Source organism: Notamacropus eugenii, chromosome 2 (genome assembly GCF_028372415.1).
Source record: "Notamacropus eugenii isolate mMacEug1 chromosome 2, mMacEug1.pri_v2, whole genome shotgun sequence".
Classification (NCBI taxonomy): domain Eukaryota; kingdom Metazoa; phylum Chordata; class Mammalia; order Diprotodontia; family Macropodidae; genus Notamacropus; species Notamacropus eugenii.
This window is the reverse complement of record NC_092873.1, coordinates 329,926,169-329,948,402: the sequence shown is the minus strand read 5'-3', so window position 1 is coordinate 329,948,402 and position 22,234 is coordinate 329,926,169. Positions and strand designations below refer to the sequence as shown.

The 22,234-nt window shown below is 36.8% G+C and overlaps 1 protein-coding gene across 1 annotated transcript; it reads right to left on the bottom strand.

Moving 5' to 3' along the window:
- Positions 1-1,043: 1,043 nt before the first annotated feature.
- Positions 1,044-21,280, bottom strand: APOH (apolipoprotein H). Its single transcript, XM_072645483.1, has 8 exons — positions 21,171-21,280; positions 17,705-17,881; positions 16,810-16,906; positions 13,097-13,173; positions 10,366-10,554; positions 7,136-7,315; positions 4,553-4,750; positions 1,044-2,113 (listed from the first exon to the last, which is right to left on the bottom strand). The coding sequence occupies exons 1-8, from the start codon at positions 21,232-21,234 to the stop codon at positions 2,058-2,060; spliced, it is 1,038 nt and encodes a 345-aa protein (XP_072501584.1). The 5' UTR covers positions 21,235-21,280; the 3' UTR covers positions 1,044-2,057.
- Positions 21,281-22,234: the final 954 nt, after the last annotated feature.

Sequence of the window (22,234 nt, the reverse complement as noted above, 5' to 3'; positions counted from 1 at the left end):
GCAGACAGAGGTTAAATGACTTGCTCAGGATTCACATGGCTAGTAAGCATCTGAGGCCAGATTTGAACTCAGATATTCTGACTGCAATCCCAGTGCTCTCTCCACTTCATTTATCTCCGGGCAGCTGGCATTCTGCATATCAGGAAGCAGCTCAGGCAAGGTGGACTGGGTTGAATGGATCCTTTAAGGAGCCAGGAAACCCTATGGCTTTCTTGCTGCTTGAAGTTTTAAAAGGATACAGTCTGAGTTCCTTGCCTGATAGCTGGAGGCAAATGAGGAGTTACATTTTGTGTCCTTTTAAATCTGACACTGGTTTTTTAAAAAATCTCTTAATTAGTAAAGAGGAATTTATTTTATTTTATGGTCCACAAATGGTTTTATTGCATTTTAACTCTCATTGTACTAGGTTTAGGCCTGGACCTAAAGGTATCAACATCAAATCTCCACCATTTCACTTTTGAGAAGTTTTAACCACTTCTATAAAATAAATGTAATTCTTCCCTGTTGTCATGGAGTGAATGCTGGTGGGTAGGAATTATCCAAGAGTTTTTCTGATCTTGGAAAGAACTTTCTTCTAGGAGAGAAGCCTGACAGATGAAAAAGAAGGACTTGCGAACTGTCTTGGTCCTCCATGCTTCTCGTAGTCTGCATGGAATATAGGAGACTAAGTCCTAACACCATGAAGGGATTAAGGAAAGCAAGAAAAGCAGATCTTATGGCACAGTAGAAAATGTATTGAAGAAATTAAGGCATGAAGGTGAGGGAAAGCAGGAATCCAGCCAGTGGTCTGAAAAGGCTGAAGCAGATAGTTGACCATAGTGGAACTGAAGTAGAGAGTTGATCATGAACCAGAAGTGTGGGGGTGAGATGAGCAGAGACCAGTTTACAGGATCTTACAAACATAAACCACCCTTACCCTCCACCCCCCCCTTTGCCTTCTAGAAACTGTCCTGGGAATCTCTGTTTATTTATTGAACCACTTTCTTCCCATTGAGGAAAAGAGGAAGATACTCAACCTTACCCACTGAAGCCATCACAACCAGTAGGTGGAAACCTGTTTATTTAAATGCTTATTCATTTTTCTGTGTTATCATAACAATTATTAAAGAATATGGGCATTAACAAGAATTTTAGTCCAGGATGATATGTGTGCTGTCTGAGACTGAGAGAGCAGACGCTAACTCAAAGAGGAAGAGATTTTCCTCAGGTCAGGATGAAGTGATGATGAATCAGAGAGAAAATTTCTTCAATTTTATTCATCTTTGAGCCTAGCCATGTGTCTAATTGCTTTTGAACCTGAAGAGAAACTTAACCTAAAATAAGCCATCAATAGTGACAGCATGGGTGCTTTTGTTCAGTAACCACCCTGCACTTAGCACCCAGACATCTCCAACCTGGCTATATATAAAATGGCCCTTGAACTTGTGCAGTCCCATTCTACTTCTTCAGTGAAGGCCACAGAGTAGAGGAACAGACAAAGAATCCAATTTAACTCTATTAAAAGTAAGTCAATTTCTCAAGCATTTTTCTGGTCAGACTAACTTGAACTATTGATATAGGTCAATATAGCTTAATGAGAATTTACATTACCTCACAGCAGTTGAAATATAAACTCCACAAAAGAAAAGAATAATTCATTCAATTTGGATTTAATAAGGGCCTATCTTATTTACTGTTTAATAGATTCATAGAGTTATTACTAGTTCATACACCAAAATGGAGAATTAAGGAAATTGCATAGACAGCTGAATCTCCAAGACACTTATCCTTCATTTATCTGCAGTTTAGAGAGCAAATTTTGGTGAAGTGATGGAATGGGTGCTGAGGAATTGAAGTGAACTGACAAATGTTTCCACTGTCTACTTTACCATTGTGAAAATGATGGTATTTCAGATTTTGAGTCACTTAGCTATGAAAAGGAAATTGAGTAAGCTGCGAGAATGAAAAATCTTAGAAGAATGGAAAGAATGCAATAGAGAACTTAGTTTTCCTCCATCTTTGATTTTTTTTAAAGAGATACACACATTTCATACTGAATTTTGAATTTTCAAACAACTTCAGCATGGTTGTTTGTCTGATGCATCTGTTTTCCAGAAAGCTAAAAGGCTGTGTTCTGTTGAAAGAAAAAATGAAAAGGTGGTCACCCTTGAGTTTTTAAGGGAGCTTACTAATCAAATTAAATACATATATACATACATATATAAATATATTAAATATATAACTGCATATATTTGAGTTACATAAAATGATTCTGATACTTGAATGAAGCTTTTTTGTTTGAAGTTTAAGTCAAAGGAGAAAAAAATGTCACAAATGGTTCTATAGTTTCAAGATAAAAAAGTAAGAGGATCTAGATAACTGTGAGAACTAGGGCTTAACATACATACATATGCAAACATGTACACACACATACATACAAAGTGTCCCAAAATTCTTAGTGCAGTTTAAGGCTATAGCTTGCTTTAAGACTTTGGGGACACCCCTACGTATATACGTATATGTGGCCACAGAAAGTTTACCCAAAGTGCTGGAGGCCTTTCTTCATTTCTTTTGACATGATGAAGGTAATGCTAGAATACTCTGACTGACTACTTGCAATCCTTTATTGACACCATATAACCAGCTCAACTTCCCTTCCTATTATATATTTCCTATGGCTTTATTTAATTAAAATGCCAAGATTGATATGATCCCAGTAGTATATATGTCAGTTGGTCATTTGTGAAGGGCATTTCCTCAGCAAACAGAAAGGCTAAATGACTTGCAGGGGAGGGAAAAGGTAGAGAGGGTTCACATGGCCAGTATGCATTAGGCATTTGAAGGCACATCAAACTTGAAGGTCAGCTTTCTCGACCACTACCCCAAATATCTCTAAGTGTGAGGTTACACTACATTAAGAAAATCATTGTGTCTGGGACTAAGAAATGATAGTTCCCCCCCTCCCCCATTCTAGTCAGGTCACATATGGCATTCAGTTCTAGGAGCAACATTTTAGGAAAGATTTTTATTTAAAAGTTAGAAAGCTTCCATAGAAGGACAACAAGGATGATGACAGGACATGTGAGGTTTGACTGAAGGAAAGGGGGGTGCTGAACCTAAAGAAGAAACTTAGGGGATGCACAGGTCTTGACATATATGGAAAGCTATCTCGAATAGAAAGATTGAATTTATATTTGTTCCACAGAGAGGAACTGGGAGTTTTGAGTAGATGTTACAAAAAGGCAAATTTAAGCTTGACAAGAAGAAAAACTGTAACAGAGCCATCCAAAAGTAAAATGAGCTTCCTTGGGAGGAGATGAGTTCACGCTTACTGAAGATCTTCAAAAGGAGTTAATCACTTGTCAGGTACTTTAGAAGGGATGCTTTTTCAGATATGAATTGCACTAGATGGCCTTTCAGATCCCTTCCAGCTCTGAGACGCTGTGATTCTCCCTCTTTGAAACAGCAAGCATGGGCTAACAGTAGAGGTACCTCCAAGGGGAGTTTGCTTTGTCCTTTCACTTTCTTCCTGTATTTCTATAAACCCAGTGGCATACTAGAAAACGTTTAACAACCAATTCTTTAAAAAATCAATATGTCTGACACACTTTTAAGTTTAATATGCATTATTAACATTTTCTCCATTATTTTCTTAAGTCTAGAAAATCTACAAAACAATAAATCAAGACCTGATTTGTAGCATATGCCAATTTCTGAGATTTACGTGCTCACACCGAAAATTTAACAATTAGCTTTGGCTGCAGCGTTCTCCTGTCCAAAAATCCAAACAGACAGACACATTACAGGCACTTTCTCAGAATTTGAGTAATAGGACTGTTAACATCCTAAGTGTGCATTCAGGATAGGAGGATAGAATTAAAATGAAACAGCTGAAACAGCTTCTTATTCCCTTGGGACAAAACCCCAAAACTGGGAATTTCAAGTGTAAAAAACACATCTCCTTGACTTTAAAAATCATTCCCATTTTCCTTCTCCCTCCTCTTTCTTGCATGGTAGGCATGCATTAGTGTGCATATGTACACACACATACGCATGCGCACACACACACATATATAGATGCATCTTTTGTAAAAGTCTTTTTTTTTACTGGACCTTTTAAAGATTACAGAAAAGAGAAATAATAAAATATGTAACATTCAATTGACTTTGCTACTGATTCCAGTATAACTCCAATTAAAGGGATATTTAAGTCAGACTTTTAGAGGTGGAAGGTACTTTAGAGATCATCTTGGCCCAATCTGTTGTTTAGAAATTGGTGGTGGGAACCTCAGTGACAAACAGATATTTCTAAAGATGAATATGCCCTAAGCCCTAGCCCCCAGCTACTTGCATCATGCACCCCCACACACATACACTTACTCCCTTACCCCAAACACTGGGTTACAGTGAAAATAAAGAGAGAAGCATAGAATTCTTCAAGAATTATTCATTGTGAAATGTGACATACCATTAAGAGTACATAACAGAAACAATCATGTTCTCACTAACACACTTTGGTCAGAGACAAGAAGAAATGTGATTTCTTCCTTAAAGCTAAAGCTTCTGAACTCACCTTTGAAGCACTTGGGAACTTCAATATCCCCATTTGAGCACTGAGTATCCACAGTGTAACTGCATTTCCTTTCTTTATCTTTACAGTAGAAACTAATGATTTCACCATGTAGAATTCCATTCTTAAATTTATCTTGGATGTTTACCTTCTCTCCTTTGTATAACACTACAGCTCTTTTAACAGGAATTTTGCAAGATGCTGGAAGAAATAACATCTGTGAATGATACTCAGCCAAGTTAAAGAATTTTTGGTGAAAATTTCCCTTGGGGAGGGTGTAGATTATGAGTGGGTCCATGAAGTAAATTGGAGAAAGTAATGAATACCACACTATGTCACTAAGAATTTGCAAGGTAAAATTCTTATTATTTTCCTCCAATCAATTCAATCTCTAAGAAGGCATGATGCGAGGCACTGGATATTAAAATGGACACAGTGTCTACCTTCAAAGAACTTACTTACATCCTAGTAGGGAAATAAAACTTGTACTAAGTAACAATAACACAAATTAGGATATGTTTAATATATAATGAAGTACCCAAATGGATCTGCTGTTTATCTATTTGAAAGATCCTTCCAGTGACTTAGATTGCAACTTATAAATGCCCGCTTATTCTCTGAAAATCTTGTCCATTTCCTCCCCTAAATTGGCCACAGAAAGTTTACCCAAAGTGCTGGAGACCTTTCTTCATTTCTTTTGACATGATGAAGGTAATGCTAGAATACTCTGACTGACTACTTGTAATCCTTTGTTGACACCATATAACCAGCTCAACTTTTCTTCCTATTATATATTTCCTATGGCTTTATTTAATTAAAATGCCAAGATTGATATGATCCCAGTAGTATATATGTTAGTTGGTCATTTGAAAAGAATTTTACATTGAATGAAAACAACTAAATTAAAATTTATTTTGTTGTTCAGTCATTCCAGTAGTATCTGATTCTCCATGACCCTACTTACAGATTTTCTTGGCAAAGATACTGGAGTGATTTGGCATTTCTTTTTCCAACTCATTTTACAGTTGAGAAAACTGAGGCAAACAGGGTTAAGTGATTTGTTGAGGGTCACACAGCTAGTAAGTGTCTGAAGCCAGATTTGAACTCAAGAAGATGAGTCTTCCTGATTCCAAATCCAGTGCTCTATCCCCTTTGCCACCTAGTTGTCCTTAAATTTATACATGGGCTAAAAATTGTCTGATTCTTAGAATTCTTTATATCTTTTCTATCATTCCACCACCATCACTGTCAATGAGAAGGGGGGGCATAGAAAATTAAGAGCCAGTTTGCATTTTTGTTTCATAGGTTGTGATGGTTGAAAAAAATTCATGCATCACCAACTAGCTAGCTTCCTGGTCATGTGCTCCTCCATAACTGGTTTTAGTTTGTTGCCAGAAGCATACCTGAAGGCTTTTTAGCATGGAAGCACCTCTCAAACTTTATGTGGAGCCATACACTCCAACACTCATAGCTGTTGTTTAGCCATTTTTCAATTATTTCCAACTCTTAATTTTCAGGATTTCTTTGCAAAGATACTGGAATGGTTTGCCATTTTCTTTTCCAGCCCATTTTACGGATAAGAAAACTGAGGGAAACAGGGTTAAGAGACTTGCTCAGGGTCACATAAATAGTAAGTATCTGAGGAACTCAGATTTGAACTCAGGAAGATGAGTCTTCTTGACTCTAGGTTTGGCATTCTGTCCACTGTACCATCTAGCTACTCCTATACCACAATACATATAATTAAAGATTAACTTATTGAAAAAGTTATCTGACCACTGTAGGAAACTTTTCCCAACTATCAGTTTCTCACCAATATTTTCAGGATGGTGAAGGATCTCAAGTTCATGCTAGACATGGATCTATAAAAGGAACTGAAGATACTTACCACGGAGGAAAGACTTTTGGGGGCTATAACAGTATTCAAATATAAAAGAAAATCACATAGAAAAAGGAATCAAAATTATTGGCTCCAAGAAAGAAATGAGAAAATTCACCTATCTCTTTTCATTAAAGAGGTAGAGACTACGGGTGCAGAACATATCTGACCCACTCACTGTGGCAGCTGGTTTTGTGTAGATGTTATTCTTTGCTACAAGGAAAGGCTCAGTAAGAGGAGAGAGAGTGAATGAGGAGAATACCTGGAATGACTGTGACATAAAAACAAAACATATATTTAAAAAAATAGTGATTAGTCGTGTTCTGCTTGGCCTAACAAGAGAAACCTAGTAACAATGGGTAGGAATTGAAAAAGGCAAATTTAGGTTTTATAGAAATACTTTTTTTCCAAGCAAGTCGTAAAAAAAGTTTCCTGTTCAATTATGGGTTGAACTAGTTGGACTCTGAGGTTTCTACCAACTCTGAGTTTTTATTGTTCTGTGTTTATACTACCAAGTCTATTCCCAAGCAAATTTCCTAAATATGAGGCCATCTCATGCATATATGAAATATGAATACTTTTGTAGAAGGTAGTAACTCCAATGGCAAGACTTCAGTGTGGGTCATAGCACCAAGAATGTGACCTGCAAAGATGTTCCTTCAGGTAAATTCAAAGAATTTTCATAATGCAAAAATACATTTCCAAACCTTTGCATGTTGGTGATGCAGACCAGTTTCCAAATTTTTCACATTCTACCTCTTCTGGTCCATCTAGGACATATGTCTCATGGCAGCCGTAAGTGGCTTTGTCTTTATAAAAAAGTGCGTGCTTTGCGGGGTAGTTTACAAATCCATTGTCTGGTCTTGTCGGAAATGGACATTTTACTTCTGAAAACACATACACAGAAATATTTGTCAAAGAGAAAGAAATAATAATACAATTGTGGTTTATAATGGATGGTCAATATTAAGAATTTTAAGTTTTAATTCGTTAATATACCCAGCACTGTACTGGGAAATGTTTAGCATTCAACTCTCTGAGGGAAAAAATTTAAGCATGGTGTTCTTTTAAGTTTAATCTGCATTACTAGCATTCTTCCATCACTCCTTTATGACTAATCAACTAATAGAACAATAAATGAAGCCCTGATTTGTAGCATTTATAGCATTTGCTGACTTCTGAAGTGTGAATGCTCACATTAGAAATTTAACAATTGACTCTCAGGAGCCAGTATGAACTGACTTCAGGACACTGCTGACCAAACCAAAACTTTGTTGTGTATTCCTAAAAAAGTCATTTAATTTCTTAGTGCCTCAGTTTGCCCATTTGAAAGGCAAAAATAACTTATTTTCTTTCTTCTTCAAGGGCCTCTAGTGATTTTATTTTAAAAAACATTAAAAAATCTGTAATAATTAATTACTGACCATCTGTCAAACCAGTTGAACTTTGAGATAATACAAAGTATTTATTACAAATTACATACAGCTCCTAGCAATCTCTGTGGCACTTTTTTTTCCAAAAGAAGGAAATCACAGTCTGCTTCTCTTGAATATGAAAATAAAAAATAAAATAGTTCTATGCATATCCTCCCAACCCTACCCATAACATCATTATTTGATTTAGAATTAACAAAATAAGATATTGCTAGTGTCCTCATTCTATATGAGAGTCCTGCAGTGAAATAGAAAAAAAGGCTTTTTGTGCCTTGATTCCATCAAGATCAACCTTCAGCAACACCTGATACATATTTAGCCAATGAGTTTCACTCACTCACTTAATTGACGTTGGTCCTATAAATACAAGTCCCTTACACCTAAAACTATTTTTGCTCTGGAGTCATTAAATGGGTTTTTTTTTACAATAAATACTACAAAAGAATTTAACTGTTGTTAGACAAAAACATATGCTTCAAAGTCCCACCAAGGCTTCACTCCACTTCAGCTATACCTATGAATGGATATATACTACATCTCTTCATTTCATATTAATATTTCATTCACTTCTATAATTCCATTCACACTTCCATAATCCATAATTCCCTTCCATAATTAGAAATTCTAACATTCTTTATCTAATCATAATCTCTGCTCACTCCACCTCTTTCTATACTTCACCTTTCCTCTACTTGTTCTTAACTCTAATTGAAACATCTATTCTCATCACCCCTTAATATTTTCATTGCCCCAATCTGACTTTACTTTTTTCCTTTCAATTGTAAACCAATAATTAGCCATTTCAACTCTACACTGTCCCTGCCTCTTGAATTCTCTGGCCCCTTTCTGTTCTTTTCTTGTCAAATTTCAGCCATAAATTATTCTCTTCCTCTATCTCCTCTATTCTGATTCAGGAGCAGCTGAACACAGCTGAAGGAAGCCCCATGTGCTGTCTGGGGAAATTCACATTACCCAATCTCAACTGGGCCTTTGCTGTGACAATATATAATCCTCTTACTCCTCCCTAAATAATTCCCTAGTTCAATCCCCACTGAAGCTATTCCCAATCTTCTTTTTCCTCCCCAAGCCTTCCACATCTTCCCCAATCCTTTTAGTGCAGGACCTTATCTATTACTTTAAAAATTGACATTTTCCATGAGCTACATCTTTCATTATTACCTCAAAAACCCCTTGATATTATCTCTCATTTTCTCCTCCTTTCCTTATCTCACCTCAGACACTTGACACTCACTAGCTGTGTGACCTTGGACAAGTCACTTAACCCCAATTGCCTCATCCTGGGTCATCTCCAGTCATCCTGATGAATATCTGGTCACTGGATTCAGATGGCTCTGGAGGAGAAGTGAGGCTGGTGACCTGCACAGCCCTCCCTCACTCAAAACAAAGTCAAGTGCAAGTCACGTCATCATTTTTCTGCTGGCATGGTCTTCTTCAGCAACGAAGGACAAACACATACAAGAGGTAGCCCTTCCCCTTTCTAAGGCAAATCCCTCTCCATCTGTACTTGAGCCTGTCCTCTCCCTTGTTCTCTACAGATTGTATCTTCAGTCACTATCTCCCCCCCCCATCCCTATCACCTGGTAACTTCCCTACTGTCTTCCAACACGAACAAGTATCCCTTATCCTTAAGAATAAAACAAAACAAAAACATTTCAAAAGACCCTCCAATCACTGCAAGCAATTCTATACCTCATTTTCAGCAAAACTCCTCAATGAAACTGTCTCCACTCCCTGTATCCATTTTCTCTCCTCTTACTCCTCAACCCCTTGCAAACTGGTTTACAAAGTCATCATTCAACTGAAACTGCTCTTTTCAAAGTTACCAATAACTCTCAACTGTCAGTCTTCATCTTTCATCCTTCACTGCCTATCTGCTACATTTGACACTGCTGGTTACCTTCTCTTCCTGTACACTGCTGGTTACCTTCTCTTCCTTTTTTCTCTGAGTTTTTCTAACTCTACTTTTTTCTGCTTTGCCTCCTACCTCACTGACTTCTCTTCCTCAGTCTTTTTACTGACTTACCTTTAACTGTATCACTCAAGGTTCTGCCTTGAGCTTTCTTTTCAGCCACCTCATCAGTTCCCATGGATTTAACTATCATCACCACTCAAATGACTTCCAGATCTATATGTCCAGCACCAGTCTCTCTCCTCAGTTTCAGCTCTATACACCTTAAACTCAGTGTGTCCTAAACTAAACCCATTGTTTTCTCACTTAAAACCCCTCCCCATCCAATCTTCTCTATTCCTTAGATGGTACCACTATCCTTCTAGGAACCCAAGTTCATAACTCTGGATTATCTTAGATTCCTCAGTTTTGCTCACTACACAGATTCAATTGGTTAACACATTTTGCTGTTGCTACCATCATATACGTCTCTTGCAACTGACCAGGTATGTTGTGGTAAATGTTTACTTCTCTTAAAAATATTAAAATATTAATATTTTAACTTCATTGTATTAAAATTTATTTTTGTACTTACCCCTGCATTCTGGTAGTTCAGTCCAATTCCCGTGTTCTGTGCATCTAATTGTGTCATTCCCAAACATTGCATAATGTGGCAAACACTCAAAGGTTGCGGTGTCTTGATAGAAGGAACTGTTTTTAGCTGATGACTTACGCAGTTTTAGTGTTGCAAAATTAGGTATGGATGGCGGAGGACAAGTTACAGCTGAAAAAAGAAAGAACAACAATTTCTAAGTAACTAATTGAACCTTAAAACCCTGTTCCCTTCAAAGAAGCAAAGCTAGAAATGAAGTGAAAAGAAAGTAATTCATGCTGTTGTTGAGAGAAAAAAATTTCAACTGTAAGTTAAAATTAGTTTTTAAAATAATGTAAAAGTTGTAGGACTCATTAAAACTAACTTTGAAATCCATACTAGGTTACATAGCAGATCGGTTTTCACTGGACAACAACCCTATCACCTTAGTTTCTTCATCTGTAAAATGAGCTGGAGAAGGAAATGGCAAGCCACTCAAGTTTTCTTTGCCAAGAAACCTCCAAATGGGATCACAAAGAGTCAGACATGACAGAAACTACCAAACAAATGAGGCCTGCCTATCATGGGCTTTCAGTGGGATCAAGTATATCCACACTCACAAAGTGAAAAAAATGAAGGCATCATTTAGATCCTTAAAGTGTGTTCATTGACACGTTAGGGTTAAAGTTGAAATAGCTTTTTTCTTTAAAAATCTGAATATGTGTACTTCACTCTACACAATTCCCAAAACATGTTTTCATCAAATCACATTATCTCAAAATCATAAAATCTAAAAGTTGGATGAAACTCTATTATCTAACATTTTAGCTATTCCTCCAACCTCATATCATCTGCAAAATTTATATGAATACCATCTATGCTTTCAACAAAGTCACTAATAAAAATTTTGAGTAGTACAAAGTCAAAGAATGATCCCAGGGATGTTGCATGAGATTTCCCTCCAGGACGATGTATTCACTAGTGACTTGTTATTCAACCAATTCCCAATTTGTGCAAGTGTATTATTGCCTAGTCCATGTATCTAATGTGGTTAGAGGGGCGTTCAGGGACACCTCAAGCACTGAAGTACAGGATGTAATGAATTCACAGACTGAAGTATTCTCTAAGTCAAGTTGGCAAATTGTAGTGCCATTATGCTGGGCAAAGTTTCTTAAGGAACTTGCAACTTAACAGGAATGATGCTAAAACTTATATGCTAATTAGGCGATAACATACAACCTTAGTCACAGGTGTCATTCACTACTGGAAACCAGGAGAAAGAGTTTCTGAAGAATGTATTTTTGATCTGTTATGTTTGTAGCAAGAAAGCTTTGAGAGTTGGTGTTTATAGTTAGACCTCTGTATTGTATATGGTAACTGGAATCAATACATGATAATTCTGCGGGTACAAGGTAGTTCTATTTTTACAAGGGAAATTCTACAGAGGTCAGTTTGTTCTTGTAACAAGAAGAGATAGTTAGCCTCACTGGGGCCCACTCATGTTTAATTGCTAGGTATTGTGTCCTTGGGCTGGGGAGGTGTGGGGGAGGAGGGGAAAGGACTGTCAGGGGTAGTGTTTTGAGGCTAGGGAGAAATGTGATCTTGAAATTGGGGTCTAAGCACATCTAATCATATCTAATGATCCCTTAATTGCCACATCTAATGGTATTTTCTCAATCATCATCCTCCTTGGTCTCTCTTCATCTTCTAACGCTGTTGATCAGTGTCTTTGATATTCTCTCTAGGTTTGGGGAACATTTTGCTGTTGTTCAGTCATTTTTCAGTTATGTCTGACTGTCATCCCATTTGGGGCTTTCTTGGCAAAGATACTGGAGTGGCTTGCCATTTTCTTCTCCAGTTAATTTTACAAATGAGGAAATGGTGGGAAACAGAGTTAAATGATTTATCCAGGGTAAGTCATTACCCAGAGAATTCTATTGACTTCCCTTAGTTGAGACAGACCTCATCCAACAGGTAATTAACGATAATAATAGTAACAAAAAGCTGAATTTATACAGTGCTTTAAAGTTTGCAGAGCACTTCACATGTGTCATTACTTTCTCATAGTAGCCCTACTAATTAGGTACCATTACTATCCTCCTTTTACAAATGAGGACTTTTAGAAAGAGGTTGAATGTTTTGTCCTGGGTCCCACAAGAAGCCATTAAGGAGCTTGGGTTCTCCTGACTCCAAGTCTAGCACTATTCACTAAACCTCCTAAATGCTTCAGATCTAAAAAAATGACTATTTGCAAGACAATTTCTTTGCCCTACAAATGACTGTATTATACTTACATAAACCTATAGTTTTAGGAGCTTGAAAATGTTTTCTCTTGCTTTGTGCCCTGAAACAGTATCCTACCTGTGATTGCTCTGTTGCAACATTTCTTGGTTAGAATTATGGACGTGAAATCAGTCACTCCTGTTGGAGGTATGACCCAGTATAGATGGGGATTGGGCCTAGACCTGGATGATCCTTGTGATTTTCCTAACTATACAGTATCAACTCCCTGTGGGTACAATGGCAACTGGGAAAAAACGTATTGTAAAAATACTGGAAGTATCAGCCAAAGCAGCCACCAATTCTAACAAAAGGATTCTGTACTCCAAATTAAATAAAATCCCAGGTGTGCAGAAAGGATTTTTTCCATCTATGATTCCAAAGGGATGTTGTAACACTCTTCTGAGTCAGGAAGGGAGAATTCAGGGGAACTTTCCCAAAAATAAGAGCTTACGAGAGCAGTTGGGTAAGGAAGGACTCCACTTTCCATCTTCCATGCACTTAACAGAAGCAGATCCATTGAGATAAAACCTGTAAAGGGAGAAATCATTCCATTATGGATTGAGATAATTTATTAATAATGCCTTCTAGAGCCATTGAAAGGGAAAATATATTACCTCCAACTAAGCAACTTACTTGCTCTATGGTAAAGTTCTCAACCTATCAGCAAATACAATGAATTATCACAAGAATTGGGAGATGTAGGAAGCACAGTTCTCATGCTATAGACAGATCACTAAAGAATGAGATGATGATGATGATCTTTGATGGAATAATAACCCAGAATTTCTCTTCTGTAATCACTAGGCAATGTTTCGGATTTCTTCTATGAACCAAGAAGTGAAAATGACATGATGGACTCAATAGAGTGGGCTAAAGTCAGAAAGACCTGCCTCTGAAACATATCAGTTACACCAATACGAGCAAGCCATTTAGCCTCTCAGTCAATGCTCCAGGCCTCTCAAAAATTTTAAGTGACAAAGCCTGTTGATCTGAATTGGTGAAGGGAGCTTCCATGCAAAGGAAAGAAGGAAAGGAGTATTTATTAAGCTTAAACCTACTATGTTCCAAGTACTGTGCTAAGTGCTTTACAAATATCCTCTCATTTGATTTGCACAAGAACTCTGGGATATTTATTATTTATATTTATTATATATTATTTATTATATCACTGATATTTATTATTAACAATTGTCATCACAAAATGTTTGCTTGAAAAGCTTATTGTTGTTCAGTTATTTCAGTCATGTCTGGCACTTTGTGACCCCATTAGGGATTTTCTTGGCAAGGATACAGAATTGTTGGCCATTTCTTTCTCTGTCTCATTTTACAGATGAGGAAACTGAGGCAAAGAGGGTTCAGTGACTTTCCCAGGGTAATGCAGCTAGTAAATGTCTGAAGCTAGATTGAAACTCAGTCTGAACTGAGTCATCCTGACTCCAAGCCCAGCACTATATTCCACTGAGCTGCTTGAAAACAAAAGCATATGAATTCATAGGATAATATGTTTAGTGATGGGAGGAATCAACTCCATAGATAGCTGAGGAAACTGAGACTGAGAGAGGTTAAATGACTTGGCCCAGGGTCATAGAGGTATCATCTGATACTCCACTATGACATGGTATTTATCCTGAATTCTTAAAGGTTATTGCCAGTAGAGTATAAATCTCTGGAACGTCCTGCCAAGTAGAAAAGTCTGTAAATACAGGTTGATCTTGGGTTTTATATTTATCTGAAGACTAACCTAAGTGTGGAGAAGCTTGTCACTAGATTACTGGTAGAGTGATTAATCAATCATTTAGCATTTTTTAAGTGCCTACTCTGCTCCAGAGGCTAAGAGCCATTGCTATTTCTTTGTCCTTTTCTCCAAGAGGACCAATGACGTGGGGTGGGGAGGGGGGTGATGGTGATGTCTTGACTTGCAAGTGAATTGGATTTAAGTGAGGCAGAGTTGTGTTAAGTTATTAGCCCCTCCAGAATCATCAGAGTCCAATGACAAGATATCAGTCAGATTGACTGGCAATGACCCAGGATGCAGTGGGAGACCTTAGCCTTTTTAAGCTAAGGTCTTTCCCAGGTGTCATTTTGTCTGAGGCAACAACCATGCAATAGGTAAAGGCTAGGTAAGACTTGAGGTAAAAGATGGCTTTGCCTTCACAATAGAGTCAATCAGGAAGGGGAAAGACCCTCAGAGTTTTTTACCAGAACAGAAATGTTATTTACACTCACTCTAAGCCATCAAAACCCAAACACTGAGCAAGTGAAGCTTGGGCTGGGCCCTATTATTGGTTAATCAGTAAGAGCCTGAGTGATTTGGGTTTAAAGGCAGTCAAATAGCTCTATTTGAATGTCAATGGACTTTATCAAAGCCAGGTTTTCCAGAGCTAAATGTCAAAAAAATCATAAATGAAAACTATGTGAGACAGAGTTAAATATCTCAGTTTAAAACAATGAGAGAGTATAAATAGCAATCGCTTCTCTTCTGGCCAGAAATTCTGAGCGTTCTTTTGTGGAGGCAGAGTAGGCCATCTTTTACCTCAGTTCTTACCTAGCCTTTAACTACTGAATGGGTGTTGCCTCAGACAAACCGAGATTTAAGAAAGACCTTAGATTCAAAAGGTCGAGGTCTCCCATTGCATCCTGGGCCATATCTAGGTGCTAGAAATAGAAAGAAAGGGAGTGAAAAGTTCCTGCCCTTAGGAAGCTTATATTCTATCGTGAGAGACAACATGCAAACAATTATACACAAACAAGGTAAGTATGGGGTAAATTGGCGATAACCTCAGAGGGGAGGCGCTAAGATTAAGGGGGACTGGATAAAGCTTCCTTTAGAAGGTTAGATATTAGCTGAAATTAATTTTTCATTCATAACAACATACAAAGACCAAATCTTATTGGCATTGTAATGTAAATCAGGGGAAGGAGTCCACAAACCAACAAAATCTCAACTCCTTACAGTACTCAAGTATAAGCAACAGGGAAATGCTTTCTTAATGCTTCTGTTTAACTATGTGAAGAAAAATAGGCATTGTTATTTCTCATTGCTAAATGCTTGTTGGAATCAGCTTAAACACGACCAGATCTAACTGTTAAATTTTCAGTGTGAGCATTTATGCCTCAGAAATCAGCAAATGCTTGGTTTATCATTTTGTTGATTGGCTAGCCAAAAGAATGTGATGGAGAAGAGCGAAAAGAAGGGAATGAGCATTTATATAACACTCACTATATGCCAGGCACGTAAGTGTTTTTTACATATATTATCTCATTTGATCCTCACAACAACAGCATTTAAAAGGTGCTTTCATTATCCCCAGTTGAGGAAACTGAGGCAAACAGAGTTTAGGTGATTTGCTCAGTCAGATGGCTAGTAAGTATCTGAGGCTAGATTTGAATTCAGCCTCAAATCTTCAAAATTATAATCATATACACACATATATAAATAATAATTGTTAACTTGGGAGATGTTAATAATACAGATTATACTTTAACACTATACTTTGGGAGAGGAATCCAATTTATAAACATTTATGGGCACACTTTCAGTTTTCTTGTTCTGTCAGCTAGGCAGTCTTATTTGCCTCAAAGGTACAATTCATCCCGAAATCTTTTCGTCCTACACCCTATTATTGAGACTTCACCCAGGATTTAAATGAACTCCTTGCATTGTTTCAAGGTTTTAATTCTACCACTTTCAGAAAGTAGCAAGTCAGAAATAGAAAAATTAAATCTAGCTATCATTATTACGTTTTGTCAATCTTCCTATCTCTGTTCTGCAGTTCGTAGAGAAACTACAATTTATTTGTTTTGGTAAAGAATCTGTAGTCATTGTTCCTTCCCCTACCAAAAAATTACCAAAAAAGACAGAAAGAGAAGCCCAAAGGTGAAGTGTGATTAATCTAAAACTAGGTGAGTCAGTAGAAATTTAATTTGGGATACTTGATGTATTTTTTCCCTTGTTCTAGATGAAAGGTACAGAAATGAACCTTTTAGTTAGCTAACTTATTCCACAGAATTCTTCAAATCCTGGCTCTGCCACTTACCATCTCTGTACCCTTGAACAAAGCACTCTCTTGGTCTCAGTTTCCTCATCTCTAAAATAAGGGAGTTGGACCAGATAATCCTTAAGGTACCTTCCAATTCTGAATCTCTCTGGATGAAAAATCTTACCCTTTATTGCAAGTAAAGTTCACAGAATTAGGGTATTCAAAGGCTGTATAGTGCACAGCTCCATTTTCTAAAATTCCAGCAAAAGGACATACTCTGGCTGTAATTTAAAAGATTACAGAAATTAATGTATTTTCATGCAATTTCCCCTTAAAACAAAGCCAATTTTTATGATAAGGAAGATTCAACTGAATGATAGAAGATCATATAACCAAAATTTACCAGATCACAGTACAATTTATATTGTAACTTTTGAGTACTTAATCATTGACCTAGATTGCCAAAAAGTTCATCTAGATAACTACCATGTATCTGACTACATGTAGCATCAAAAATACTGGACTTTCTCAATTGTGTCTAGTACATCTGTATTGCATGGACACCTAAGGAAGTATTTTTACTTTCAGAGTGTAATAAGGATGAAAAGCAGTTCAAAAGTTGCAAATTTGTTTCAAAAACATATACTCTTATTTCAGTGTAAAAGCAAAATGGTACAGTATTGCCTCAGTAGCTTCCTGCTTTGTACCCATTTGACACATAGTTGAATTAAAGGCACTATTTTTTCAATTCTTATCTGTGTTTTCCCCTCCCTTTATGTTCTGTAACAAAATCTTGTCTTATAGTTTTACAAGACCTCCAGGTCAATGATTTCTCCATTGTTTCCAATAAGTTCTTGTTTCTTTCTCCTGAAGTTTTTTTTTAGGAGAAAGGAGTTTAGGAGTTTCTTTCTCCTAAAATTTTTTTTCCAGTTTCTTGTTCTTTGTCACTCCTTCAACTTCTGTACTATCAGCTGTGTCTGAACACTCTGTCAGAAAGATGTAAGAAGACACAATGAGTCCCAAAGGTTTCCCCACATTCAAGTTGGGGAAAGATCATATAACCTAAAGATGTAACTTACCTTGACATTTCAAGGTGTTGATGGGCCACATTCCAGTGAGAGGGCATGTAAATCTTCTCATTCCCCCTCGTGACACATAACCAGGCTTGCAAGAATACACAATTTGTTCTCCTGGCTCATAACTCTGTTTTAATGGAAGAACTATGGAAAATGGTAGCTCCTGTGGCTTGGGACAAGCTGAAACCAAGCAAGGAAAGAGGACTTTAAGTAGAACCTTTGTGTTTACTCTTTAAAAGCAAAGTATCGGAATAGGAACAGTTTTGATAGGTATGAAAAACATTCAGATTGATGCATAATGAAGTAAGTAGAACCATGAAAATAATATATGTAAGTAGGAAACTTTTGCTCAGTCATTTCAGTTGTATCCACTCTTTGTGACTCCATTTGGGATTTTCTTGGCAAAGATACTTCAGTGGTTTACCATTTTTCTTCTCCAACTCGTTTTACAGATGAGGAAACCAAGGCAAATGGGGTAAAGTGACTTGTCCAGGGTCACATAGCTAGTAAGTGTCTGAGGTCAGATTGGAACTCAGGAAGATGAGTCTTTCTGACTCCAGGCCTAGAACTCTATCAACTGTACCGCCTAGTTGCCCTTAGTTTCCTAGGAAACTAGAAACACTAAAATAACATTAAAACCCAAGTAATTGAAATGAATAATTTTGACTCTCTCTAGAAGAGATGAGAAAATATACCTTTATTCTTTTGGTAGAGAGGACTGTGAAAATATAACGTATGCTATAAGCAATGAGGAAATAGGTGATTTGAACATAACATGAAGGTTATATAAGGCATGCAGCATGAAGGGAGGTTATCCAGGGTTGCACTTGGAAAGGTCTTGCCTAAATCCAAGCTTCCCATACCCCATAATTCAGAGCTCAGTGTGGTAGAGTGGAAAGAATACCCTGACAGCTCTAAATCCTGCAGTAAGTAGATTTCAGAGGATCAAAGCACAATAGCCATGGCCAGCCAAATCCACAGCAACAGAACTAAAATTCATATTCACCTGTCAAAGTCAGGCAGAAGGAAGTTAAATAGGATGAAGCCCAAACAACGTATATTTATTCACATTTACAGAGTGCTATAAGATTTACAAAGGACTTTCCACATATCAGCTCTGTGAGGTGGACAGTAAAAGTATGATGAGAATTTTACAAATGAGGAAACTAAAGTCCACAGGAGTTATAAGTGACTTGTTCTTGATCATAGAAATGTCCAAGCTCAAACTCCAAGATCAGTGTTTCTACAATACCTCATATAGACCCAGTATTCCATAGTTGGCGTGAAGAATTAAGATGTCACTAAAAGAATCTGTTTGTTGTAGGATTATAGATTTAGATCTGGAAGGGACCTTATAGGTTATCTAGTCCAACATCTTCATTTTATAAATGAGGAATGTGAGAACCAGAGAGGTTAAGTAATTTGCCCAACATCACACAGTAAAGGGCAGAACTGGGAATTCAACTCAAAATTGATAAAATTTAGCTGCCCTATGGCACTACCTTTTCTACCTGTTATTGATAAACTTTCCTATACTGTTTATATCCTGTATTAATTTTAAATATTCCTTAAAATATTTAAAATGTTAACAGTCTATTGTAAGGGAATTAAGGGAAAAGGTGAGGGGACCAAGGATGCCCCTGTGGTCTTCTTCCTCTTGGGTACCTGGTGTTTAGGAAACCTCAGAAAACTAAAGGGAATGGTAGCAACAAGAAATGTAAAGTGGCACCAGTGAGCAGGAAGCCCATTTTACCACATTCCTCCAAAACTATCCTCATCATCCTACTATCACAAGAGCCTGAAATCCCCTAAGAATTCATTGCCTTAGTTTAAGGCCAGGTTTCTAAAAGACTCGCTCATAAAAATACGTGCATACCTTGGAAGGGTCCCATACTATTATTTTATTAACCATAAGTAACAGCTTAAGTTGGTTATTTGGAAAGGAGAGAAAAGTTTTAAATGGATGGAACAAACTTTGACAGAGGGGGGAGAAGGAAATAAAGTTCTATTGAAAAGGACAGGCTAAGGGATAGAGGAATGGGAAGCCATCAGAACCTTAGAGAGAATAAGAGCACTGGATAAGTTGGAGGGGAAAATGAAAGAGAAGAACCTAAGATCTGTCCTCTATGATTACAGTCTTTCTTAAGGCCAGCCCTGTCATTGGCTCTCTCATCAGTCTCTCTAATATCTTTACAGTAAAACTAATAGAAGACAATTTGAAACAGTGAGAGGAAAGCTGGTTTGGGCATCAGATGTGGTTGTTGCTCAATCTTGATTGCTTCTACATGACCCCATGGACTTTGAGCATGATGTTTTCTTGGTAAAGATACTGGAGTGGTTTGCCATTTCCTTCTCCAGTGTGTCTCCAATTTACTGATGAGAAGCTGAGGCAAATAGAGATTGCATGAATTGTCCAGGGTCACACAGCTAGTAAGTGTCTGAGGCCAGATTTGAACTTAGATCTTCTTGACTCCAGGCTTATTGCTCTATCTACTGCACCACCTGGTTAGTCATCAGAGGACCTGAGTTCAAATCTTAGCTTTGACACTTACCTTTGTGAATTTGAGCAAAGAACAACTTAATTTTCCTTACTTGTAAAATGAAGGGGCTATACTAGATGACTTTAAGATCATTTTCAGCTCTAAAATTATAACCCTATTAATTTTATAGAGAAAGACAAGAACATCTTCTTTACTAACAAAAGTCACCTTCCCAAAAGTGAGGTAGAATTGATTATGCAAATGTAAATATCCTGAGGTGTGCATTACAAAAAGAAGCCTTCATTGGAGAGGACAGGTTAGGGACATAATCACTAAAAATAAAAATAATAATTAAAGTAACAATAATAGTAATAACAATAATAATAATAATAGCATTTGTGTAGTACTCTTAAGTTTGCGTTTTACAAATGTTATTTACTTTTATCCTCACAATAACCCTGGAAGTTAGTTTCTACTATCTTCCCCATTTTACAGATGAGCAAACTGAGTCAGAGAGGGGTTAAATAACTTGCCCAAGATCATACAACCAGTAATTATCTGAGGTTGAATTTGAATTTAGATCTTCCTGACTTTAGGTCTAGCTTTCTATCCATGTAATCAAAATAGGAAAACAATTAAGTGATAAATGTAGATGATCATTATTTTTAGATTCTAGCATACCATGATCTGTATAGCTATTTTCTTAGAAAAGACAAGTGTCTTAAAGGTTTATTAGGTCATTAATGCAGTGAATTTCCACTAGAAAAAGGTTTGTTATTATATACATTTGAATGTACCAATTCTCAAATTATATTCCCAGCTGCATATTATAAAAACCTAATATTGCATGGAAATTCCATGGCACGAATATTAGATATATTCCCCAATACCAGTATTATAAGGGGACTTATCAATTTTTCTTGAACTTTTACAAGTACCAAGTGGTTGGATATATTAATTATTTTGCAAATGAAAAGAGAAATACTTACTCCTTCCTGCAATCACACAGTGGCAAAGAAAGCTCACCAACAGGCCTAGCACGGGAGAAATCATGATGAAGGATTCTCACACGAGCTATCAAAATGGCCTCTCTCTGTTAAAAAGAAAGAGACAAACCAGAGAATGCTTAAATATTAACTATTTTCATTTACTTTGATCTTTGTAAATAGAAGATAAGTATCAGATCTGGAACCAACTCAAATATCTAGTATTCTCTAATTATTTACAGTAATTCCTACAGGTGCATTGTGAAATATTCGATGGTGTTTTCTCTATTTCAGTGACATCTGTGATGGTGACATAAATCATTTCTTATTTTTTCCACATGTATGCTTATAATTTCCAAATATGCTTATTTAAGACAGATGTTTCATTCTATTTTCATTTTCATGTTTCTTAAGTTCATGAAAAGGCATCATGCTAGGGTAGGAAAAAAATATTGGACTGGTGGTTGAGAGTCAATTTCTAGCCTAGGTTCTGCTTCTAACTAACCAGCTCATCTTGGTTAAATCGCAAAGTTTCATATTTTCTCAATTGGTTAAAAGAGAATGGCATTTAATGATCTCTAAAATACATTTTAGTTTTAAGATTCTATATGTACTTAAGCATCTGACTGCTACCTGAAACTTTACATACAACAATAATAATTGCCAATATTTATATATCATTTTGAGTTGCAAATTGTTTTATAGATATTATCTCATCTTAAGCTTACCTTCTCTTCCCAATAAATGATCAAACCTTCCCAATTTGTCCATTTTTGTCAACACATACATAATCTTCCAGATCCCTTAGGCTTAAAACTCTGGAGTCATCCTCAGCTCCTCTTTCTCCACATATTTCATATTAAATCTTGACAAAGGTCTACTGATTTCTCTTTGAAATTTTTTTAGAACAAACTCCTGTGCTTTCCTTCTTATCTAAATGCAGAAAGGGAAAAAAATATATATGTTTAACTGGGGTTTGAGTAGAGTATTTGCAGAATTGCCTCTGCCTGATTCCTGCCTGGACACTTTGGAGAGGTCAGAGAAATCCCTTTGTTGGTAACTGAGTA